General features: G+C 32.6%; 1 protein-coding gene across 1 annotated transcript; it reads right to left on the bottom strand.

Annotated features, from left to right (window-relative positions):
• Positions 1-5,341: 5,341 nt before the first annotated feature.
• On the bottom strand, positions 5,342-9,403 carry LOC125850433 (F-box/LRR-repeat protein At1g67190-like). Its single transcript, XM_049530288.1, has 3 exons — positions 9,214-9,403; positions 6,898-8,238; positions 5,342-5,821 (listed from the first exon to the last, which is right to left on the bottom strand). Exon 2 carries the CDS (start codon positions 8,232-8,234, stop codon positions 6,963-6,965), a length of 1,272 nt encoding a protein of 423 aa, XP_049386245.1. The 5' UTR covers positions 8,235-8,238; positions 9,214-9,403; the 3' UTR covers positions 5,342-5,821; positions 6,898-6,962.
• Between the last annotated feature and the right edge of the window lie 1,724 nt (positions 9,404-11,127).

Below are 11,127 nucleotides of genomic sequence, written 5' to 3'. Positions count from 1 at the left end.
ACGTATACAATATTATCAACATTTACGAATAACGAACAACTTCACATTTTATATCAAATCATTGGTTCTCTCATGGAAACCAAGCCCAAACAGTTAGCATGCCGGAACGTGGCAATAGATCCCATATTTATGTCGAAACGTGGTAACCGATCCCATTTTTATGCCGAAACGTGACAACCGATTCAAGTTAGTTATGCCGGAACGTGGCAACCGATCCCATTCACACACCACAATCATAATCACAAGTATATCATCAAGATCATACATTTAAGTCACAATTTCATGGCAATCATCATTCATTATCTCAGTTACAACAAGTGTGATCAACATTACAACATTCATATACATACAAGTATCATAATGAAGCAAAAACAAGCATATATCACACAATCATAGAATCACAATCATCACCTACCTCGAAACAAGCTTAAAACTCTAAGAAACTTGATCCTTCCCTTTCTGGATCTGTTTCGCTTGTTCTTGGTCTACAACAATCAATATAATACGGGAATCAATAAACAATCACTAATTACCCGAATTAGTAACAATTCTATGAACCCTAGATCATACCCATGATCCTAATTATCCATTTTAGGGTTGTTTCCACCATAGAATCTATAACAAAACCTTCCCCCATCAATATTTACCCATTCTATTACGTTTTACGAATCGAAAAACGGATTCAGGGAGTGAAAAGTTTACCTTTTTAGCCTCAAGAATGGTGAAAAATGAGTAAGAGTCGCCTGGGGGTCCTTGCTTGGCTCTAAAAGTTGAAAAGTGCCAAATAAGGTCGTCTAGGGGTTTATTTACGACTTTAAGTCGCGTCGGTCCCACTGCAGTGGCCCTCACCTCGTTGTAGCTGCCCTGACAAAGCGACCAGAACCCCTACCCCAGCGACTTCCGTGTAACATTTAGCTATTCGTCTACCATTTTGAGTCTCGTTGTACCCGCCACAACGACCATCATCTCGCTGCGGCCACGCTAGAGCGACAACTATCCCGCCAAAGTGGTCCAAACGAAACCATAGAGCTAATTAAAAGAATTCCAAAATTCCATTTCACATCACACCTCTAAACCACGACGATCAGAAAATACCCTTTACACTAAGATCGATTCCAGGAGTTCTACTCTCCCGAATTCAATTCCATAAAGTCGTACGGATTCCTTATCGAGTTATTTAACCACTCATGTAATCAAAACCATAAGAGATCCACCCGATTGTTACCTGATTTATCTACACTTCAAAGACTACGATTTCGTCCAAATCTGGATAAGGTTGGAAAAATTCAAATACTATGAAAAAAATTTCCGACCTTAAATTTTCCCCCGCTGGCTTTCCTATAACGACGGGAACGGGTCGTTACATATCCACATTAGGAACCTGATTATTCTGAATTAGCGACGCAAGGACCCCGTTCAGAGGAAAACACTCTCTGCCAAGAATTTTACCATATCCAAAACTTGAAATCAAAATCTTTGAATAAGAAAGTGGTTTAGAGAATTTTGTTTCTCATAGTTGAAGGTAAATTTTGTGTAAACACTAGATAATGGCTTAACATTCTGCACATAAAAAGAATTCAGACTGTAAAAATAATTATAATCTACAAATGGACCCACATATATATGATAAAGTTCATTTAGTTGGAAATTGGAATATACAAAAAAATTATAATGCTTTTATCATCAACCACCTTTGTAGCTAGTATTCCCCTACCAATAATTCCTTCCAATCATTGGCCATACAAAAGGTTATTGGGACCATAAAAAGGAGAGAACTTGTTACCAATGGATTAGGTATGCATGTAATTGAGTGCTAATAACTTTTTATAACAAAATACGTAAAGCATTTCATATTCACGTAAAATTTAAAAAAAAAAAATATTTTGAGAATGAAGGGTGGTGTATACATTTTATTCTAACGGAAGATCAATAGTTGATATCATAACTCCTCTATTGTAATTCATCAAAAATCTCATATTTTCAGCGATGTTTCAATAGATATGTCCACCAAAAATTTGCATTTTAAAAAAAATGCTTAACCCTGTAAATTATAGGTCAGACATAGTGTATATACATTGATTAGAAGAAATAAATAATAAATTTGATTGGCTAATATTTGATTAGAAATAAATAATCTATATACATGATTGTATTCTTGACTCTTAAACTAATTCAACATTTTCAAATATTACTCAATACTCATTCAAAATTTTGTACTATAGTTTAATGGTCAGAATATTCCAAATAATACACCAAAAATGGTACTTGCAATTTTTGAGTGATTTTTCTTTTACTCTTTGAACAAGTCATTCTGACATTTGAAAAGGAAAATCTCAGTACAAATTAATTATGGGTTTTAAGATTTTGCAAGCCATGGTTCATGCATATATATGGGGTTTTACAAATTAGTAAACTAATTAATCTCCTAAACTAATCAAAATTATGAGGCAACTCCTAAAAGTTCCTCTCAGTATGACTTAAGGGGCATTGCTTGAATTTTTTAATTTTTTTTGAGGTTATTTATAGTTAAACGACGATTTTGTGCACGAAGCATTCCATTTTTACGTGGAATTATTGGAAAGGTTGCATTTTATAGGTGTATAATATAAATAAGATAATAAAATGACACATTTACCACTCTCAAAGCTTTTCTCCTAAGGTTTTTGTTTAAGAAATATAAGATTGAAATTGGAAATTAAATTTTTATTCTTATTTATCCAATTCAAACTATAACATATTTTATATTATATTATATCTTGTATATTATATTTTGAGTCTAATGAACCAAACATCTACTAACATCTCCAACCAAATAATTTTCTATAGATCGTTTGATAGCTAGTTAGAATTATACAAATATTAGTAATGTAGGGATGTTAATTACAAGATAATTTATCTGTTATTAGTTATTCCATCTTTTATCACGCGTAAAATCATACACATATTTTCTCCAAAACTTATACATGTATTAATTATGCGGGTTTCTAAATTGTAACCGAACATCATATAATTAGGTGTGTCGAATTTTATACATAGCGAAAAAATGCTACCAAATATGATACTATTTATACTAGATTTAATACATGAATAACTTAGCTCCGAACCAGCTCCAATTATCACTAATTTATATGTTTTTATGTGTCTTTAAATATTACAAAAAACAAAATATACATAACACATTTATTTAATCATATCTTTTAGTTAAATCAGTGTGACTTTTATCCTAAAGTTTTCCTTAGAAAGAACTTAATTTGTGTAATTATCAGAAATTGACACCTCAACAAATTAAATATAAATAACATATTCTCTATTTAACTAATAGACTGAATGATTGACTATATATTATAAGTCGTTGAACCATTATTTTTTAAAAAAAATGAGAAGGAAGCAAAGCTTCTAGTTTTTTTTGGTTAAATGTTTGTCGCCATATTTTAAATTTTAAATTTTAGCAAGCTAACATTATTCATACCACATATACATAAACAAAACTATTTTGAATAAAACATTATTTTTTTATAAGTACAACAAAACAAACTTGAAAAACAAAGAGATCAAAACTCATCATCAGAACCACAAATTTTATTTTTTTAATTATACAAGTGATAATATTATCAGATTAAATATTTAGTATTGATATTGAAACTTCAACATGTTATTGAATATCCTTAATTTGGAAATAATGAATGTCAAAGTAAATCTAACTACTATTCTCCAGCCACAACTACATTAACAACTGCATTAACTGATTAGTTAACTATATACTATATAAAGAAAAAACGACAGTCCAATACACTAAACTCCTATGCACGGGATTCGAGAAAGAGTCAGACCACAAGGGTCTATTATACATAGTCTTACTCTACATCCCTGTAAAAGGTTGTTTAATTTCCACTACATCGACCCATGACCTCATGGTCACATGACAACAACTTTACCAGTTACGCTAAAGTTCCCCTTCTAGAATTAAAAAAAAAGGCATTATAGCTCTCAACGAAGGAGGTAAAAACCATGAAAAAGAAGAATTCAAATTCCCCCAAAGAAAAGGTTACATGATTTCTTTTTATCTATCAAAGCAAATTAGTGGACAGAGTTAACTGATACTGATGGTTGAGCTCAACTAGACCTATTGTTAACCAACAATGAAATCATGTATTGAGTCACAACATGACAAAGATACACTATGCTGTAGAATGTCTTATAATTTTGAATATGTGCTCAGACCATATGGTCGTATCTGTATAATAACTACGTCTCAATCCCAAACAAGTTAGCTCGTATCTGTTCAAATTGGAGAACAGTTTAGTCCCTTGGACTTTTTGATAGAAAGATATGATGTCCAAATACTAAGTTGTTCTATTCAACAGAACCATAAAACAGATCATTCTGTAATTTGGTTTGATGAGTTCCAGCACAACTTCTGAGCTCTGAGACAAAAGACTGAGGGGCCTATGTTGCTACGAAAATGTTGTCGTACCCGTGTCAGATCCTCAAAAATGCATTAATTTTGAAGGATCCGACACACACCCGACTACATTCTTTGGAGAGTCTGAACAACGTAGCTGAGGGCTGCTATGTGTCAATTAACTCCAACACCAGAGCCCAAAAACATAACTAGTGTACATTTGACATATCAAAGAATCAAGATGCTTCACCAAAGGTTTAGGTCTCAATTCAAAGAGAGAGAAAGACGTTGTTTCTCGGTGTGTATGTGAGAGAGGGGGAGAGAAAGATACATAAAAACATAGAGCATTCCAATTTAAACACTAGATACAACAACAACAAACTCAGTGTAATCTCACAGGTGGGGTCTGGGGAGGGTAGAGCGTATGCAGAGTCACATACCTTACCCCTACCTTGAGAAGGTAGATAGATTGTTTCCGATAGACACTTGGCTGAATAAACGATGAAAAAGAGGCAGCAGTAACATGGGTTCCTGGGGTAAACATAGCTGCAATTTCAATGGAAAACATAGAAGATAGTCTCAAAATTCAGCACATCAGATACTAAAGTGCGATAAAACTAGAGTCATCATTTTCTGGAACTAGAAATGACGTTGGTCAAAGGAATGGTCGTGTAGAGGAGAGTCCACCAAGATATACAAGTATCCGTACACAATCAACAAATCGTCATAACATATAAACAGAGACTGAACAAGGATGCTAAGGAACTTTGTTCTTGATGAGATGGAAACATAAAAAAGGAAACAAGAACTTCTAAGTGAAAGAAATCTTTCAGAGACAACAATGATTAAAACTGCTTGTTGATGAGATGGAAACATAAAAAAGGAAACAAGAACTTCTAAGTGAAAGAAATCTTTCAAAGACAACAATGATCAAAACTGCTTGTTGCAAACATTACTATGAGTCTACGACATTCATTCCACCTCCACAGTCGGATGGACGAAGATACAAGAGATGTAAGTCCTATCAACAGGCTTAGATCCATTTGTAGATAAAGCAAATGAGAGTAATCTTTGTTACAAAATGCAGTGGTTCTCATTTCTTTCAATGCATTTTGGTTGACAGCTCTTCTAATATACAAGTTAGTAAAAAGATGAACTAAAACCTGGTGTCTGATTGCAGCCATTCCAGTCTTTTAGTCAAAAAAAACACAGAACAATCTAAGTCATCAATTTCATTAGGTGATTAACTTTGACCATACTAAAATGAAAAGAAAAAGGACATGGCGTGGTAGACTTCATACTTTTGTGACACGAACTGTTGGATCGTGAAATTGCCAACTTAAGGAGACGACATTTGGAAATTTGACACATCATAGCATGCTAGTCCATCTCCTTTATCCACAGTGGGTTTTAAGTCTCCTGTTAAAAGAAATAAGAGTTTCAATTTGAGATCGAGATCACTCGCTCAAGAAAAGAGTTGTAGTAAATATATATCAAAGCGTGATTTCACTCAAGGATATAGAACGTGTATGTACATTACAAATTCAAACTCCACAAAACTGAGAAGACAAGATACCAAACAAAACAGTTTTCGTTTAGGTAGCTATTTCCCATCTATTTCTATTTTCCTTTTCAATTTCTTACTTTTCCATCAACAAAAACTCAATTTAAAGAACCAAGAGAAATGTTATTTCGTACTGAGTGAATAATGGAATCTACTAGACAATGCATTTCTTCAATATGTTTTTTTTGACAACCGCAGTGTCTCGGCCAGCTTGTGCACACCTCGACTAACTCCACGGGGTACCTGCCACTTTCTACCAGTAACAAATACCAGGTAACTCTATCCACCAAGGCTAGGACAGATGGGTAGAAATCACCTAGTGTTTTTGTCTCCGTTGGAATTTGAACTTGAGACCTCACGGTTCTCAACCCACCTCATTAATGACCACACCCTTAGGTGTGCATTTCATCAAGTTGTTACGAGTGACTGACAGTAATCAAGAGGAAGTTATCATGTCATTTGTCAAATTTGAATCGTCAGTATTATAGCAATAGCAAGTATGCAAAGAGGTTTACAAAAGGTTAATCCAGTGGAAAGGATGATCTTCACGATGGATGCTAAGCTATCTACTTCGAAACATTACTAGGAAACCATTCCATAATCTGCACCATTTCATTAAAAATCAACATCAACAACATACCTAGTGTAATCCCACAAGTGGGGTCTAGGGAGAATAGAGTGTACGCATACCTTACCCCTACGGCCCTACCTTAGAAGGTAAAGAGACTATCTCCGATAAACCCTCAACTTAAAGAAAAGCATAACAAAGCAGATCGAAAAAAAATAAATAACAGAAGTGAAGAAATCATGGAAAAATACTATAGAAAGCATAAAAAAGCATTCGGGAAAAACAAAGGAACAGTGACTACAACAAAACAGTGCAATAATCGAAGTACAAGAGGAAGCAAAGGCTTCAAGTTCAATTAAATACCTTTTCTACCTGCCTCTGATATTGTTGATTGAGCCCAATATACCACATTAACGTATGTCTCTGATCTACTCAAATTCAAACTGAACATCTACGTGTACGTATCGCCTCATCAGCTGAACAATAGATGAGGTAAAGTTGGCTAACATTTGACACTCTTCAGGTGTTTTAGTCTCGGAAATCACTCCATGAATAACTAATTTAGTGAGATTAGGGCATCTTTGCAGTAGACCAGTAACCCATTGAGTAAAGACGTCATTAATTACCGTTGATCCCAGCTCCAACACATTGACATTCTCTAACAGAGATAATCCTTGTAAACCATAGTGGAGAATTCCTTCTCGTAAGTCGTCTCGTAAATCATAACTAACTGCAAGATGGTTTAATTGTGGGAAGCAAAGTGCAATTGTTTCGACATCCACAATCTCATCCTCTTCATCAAACACAACGTCCCATAACCTGAGACTTGTCATTGTAGATGATTTCGAAATCATCTGATAGAACTTGGACCAATTTATGGTGAAATTACTAACATCAACGGTTTCAAGATTATCAACAGACTCACCAACATCAAGATGTATAATACTAACATCATCAATCTTGAAATACTTCAAAGTTCCTTTACCGACGAGCTCAAAAAGCTCAAGTGCACAGTCTTTTAAGTGCAGATTCTCAAGGCTGTCAGCCTCCAATATAAACTTGTCCAAACTTATCGCTTCAATGTAGATACTCTTTAGTGTAGTGCTGTTTAGCTCAACAGTTACCTGTGCATCTGACATTGCAATCTCGGGATTCACAAGGGCTAAAATTTCAATCTTTGGACATGCTGTGAGTAACAAATTAAGATCCAATGCTGAAATACTAACGTAACTTAAAGAAAGCGATTTTAAACAGAGGAACCTCTGATAATTTGGTTCAACCCCTGATACAGAATTATGAGCAAGCACCAACATTTCCAACTTCTGTCGCCCACATATATCAAGAATGTTGATATTTGGATTAGTACGGACATTGTAAAACAACCATTGCAACGATTCTCTTGTATACATGAGCCAAGCAACTACAGTGGAAGCTGAGAACTCATCAACATCATCCATCAATATCGATAAACCTTGTAAATGTGTTGTCTGAAACAATGTCTGAGTAATCAGTATCTCCAGCCTACTAGTACTTAGGTCTCGATAGAGTGGCCAATCATGAGAATTGAATGAAAGTGTATGGAGGTGTTTCTGACAAGCCTCCCGCCACTTTCTACACGTTGCAGATGCTACAATCACATCCCTCGCTGCTCCGAGGTGAGAGAGGATATTCCCAACGACCTCAACAGGAAGGTAATCCATATCACTAAAACAAGTAAACAACAATCAGAAATTTGAACCTCAAGAATTTGCAATCTTTCAAACCGTAACTATAATCCTAGAAATTCCACAATGAGACGTCACCAAATTAATCAAGATTTGATTTTTATGCACATATAGTAAATGTTGAACCCTATTTGACTTCTTCCTGAGTTTTCTTCATCATATTTTGAACCACTAACTGAAAATTCTAGCTCCGCCAATGCCTTCTCTCAAACCCGTATTTGTATTAAAAAAATTATTTAGGAACGTTTGGCCATGATTTTTTCTTTTTTTCCTGAGTTCCAACTCCGGAAAACATATTTGACCATAACATTTTTCCGGAAGTTAAAAAACACCAAAAAACTGTTTCCACTCCAAATTAGTCACAAAAATTCTAAAACAACTCCAATTTGCATTCATAACCAAACGCAACTCCAATTTTCAAATATCATTTTTCCGCTTTGAAAACAAAAACTACTTTTCTTCAAATGCTCACAATTTTCATAGCCAAACGCCTTATGTGTATTAAATAATTTATCCATAAAACCCAGTAAGCCAAAAAAGGATTATACTATAGACCTCATATAAAAAAATCTTTGATCCGGCACTGACATCAATTGGGTACCTCTAGAACATAACAAATTCACAATTTCTTGAATTTTTTTTGCAAATTTTGTAACAGAACTCATAAACTAAAAAAAAATCCTAGCTCTGACACTGACATCAAATGGGTACCTCTAGAACACAAAAAATACACAATTTCTTGAAAAAAATTTGCAAAATTTGTAACAGAACTCATAAACTAAAAAAAAATCCTACCTCCGACACTGACATCAAATGGGTACCTCTAGAACACACAAAATTCACAATTTCTTGAATTTTTTTTGCAAAATTTTGCAACAGAAAACAACACCAACCTATGATCTATAACACTTATCTGATTACCAAATATTAAGATTTTAAGGTTTTTTATACATACGCAATTGAGAAAACTGCCAAAAGGAATGAATGATTGATGCCATTCCACAAAATCACCAAAAAATGAGAAGCAAAAATTTTCAGGTAGCATTATGGGGAGTGATAAATTGGTTGAAGGTTCACAGATGAAGAGTAAATCAAGGAAATTTTACAATTGGGAATTGGAGATCCAACAACTATGAGAGGGAGAAAATGAGAATAGAAAACAAAAAGATTTTTTTTTTGAAAATTAATTAATATAAAATATTTAATGTAATACTACTATATTTAATGTGATAATTGATAGTGACAGATGACTAATAGTTATTGTGAATGATAGTAATAACTAATGATGATAATGATTGCAATATGTTGTGGTAACTAATGATGGTGTTTATCAATAAATGATTGTACGCAAGTGATAGTTAGTACTTAGTATTAATGATGACAGATTACAATGATTGACGGTTGTTGTTAAGGAGGGTGGTTGTGTGTGGTAATTGATAATGGTGGGTAGGGGTGTTTTAGGTTGATTATTGGTCAAAATCAAATCAATTTAGTTGATTTCTAAATTGTTAAAATCAAGCCAAACAAAAAATATATACATTTATTGATTTGGTTATTATCGTTTCATTATAGTTTAATTTGGCTTTCGGTTATTAATCATAAAAATTAAAAAAAAAATCATTCAAAAGGAAAAAAGAAAAAGAAGAAAACAACAATTCATTTAAAATGAAAAATAGTTAGAAGGACTAGCATTACAAAACTTCCAATCACTAAATTTATTGTGAATAAAGCTCCAAAATTTACTACTTTTGGCATTTCGAGTCCCACCAAGAATTTTCTAGATAAAAATATATACGAAACCAATAAGAAAAATACTCTCCTCTTGGGCTTTTTTGATTTTATGTATATGGAAATGATTTGATTCTCCTTGATGAAGCCGAACGCACACCATTAAGATTATTATTAATGATCTAATTCTTCAATTTAATTAAACTAGTATACGTTCTCGCGCGTTGCGCGAATATATATATATTTGAAATGAAAGAACAAATCACATGATCATTTAAAAAAACTTGTACAATATACTTTGCGTTTGTTTGTTACTACATTATTATTAACTACTTAAAATCATAACATTATCGACTAAATTTTGATTAACTTATCACTTGCTTTAATATTCTTTTTCGTTAATCTACTATTTATATAATACAAATAAATATATATATATATATATATATATATATATATTTTCATTATAAAATATTATTTAATTTTAATAATATTTTAAATATTATAAGTTTATTGTTATTATTGACACTCTTTATTGTTTTTTTTTTTTTTACTTGAATTCAAAGTAAAAAAATTTGCAAATTATTTGTATTCTTTTGAACATTTTTTGCACTAAGATATTTTATAAGTTTTATATGTTTGTATGTTAACCTATTAATATCTTACTTAATACTAAATTATGATTTTAAATTTGTCCCAAAGTACGAATAGAGATGTTTTTAATATTATCCAAAATTGCAAGTGGTATTTTCTCATGGATAATGCTAAAGAAGTTAAAAAAATTTATGAAGGCATTAGATTATTCCGATCATTGTATTACTTAACAGCACTAATGACATTCCTTCAAATATAAATACTACCTTATACAATAAGAAAAGTATATAATATTTGAAGCTTTAAGTAATATAAAAATTGAATTATTCTTTGTTATGATATTTTATTTTTAGAGAAAACGAAAAAGCAAGCGAAACTTAACTTATATACGAAAGTTATTTGTCTGCACAATAATCACTCCAAAGTTGATGTGTGACTTTAACACCTACATACCAAGATCATAAAACATTATAATACAATCATACAAATGATTTATACAAAAACATATTCACACACACCATATATTTAATTAGTATCGTTTGAATAT

The sequence above is a fragment of the Solanum stenotomum genome, unplaced genomic scaffold (genome assembly GCF_019186545.1).
Source record: "Solanum stenotomum isolate F172 unplaced genomic scaffold, ASM1918654v1 scaffold17028, whole genome shotgun sequence".
Classification (NCBI taxonomy): Eukaryota; Viridiplantae; Streptophyta; class Magnoliopsida; order Solanales; family Solanaceae; genus Solanum; species Solanum stenotomum.
Note: the sequence above shows the minus strand (reverse complement) of the source record. Positions and strands in the feature narration are given on the sequence as shown.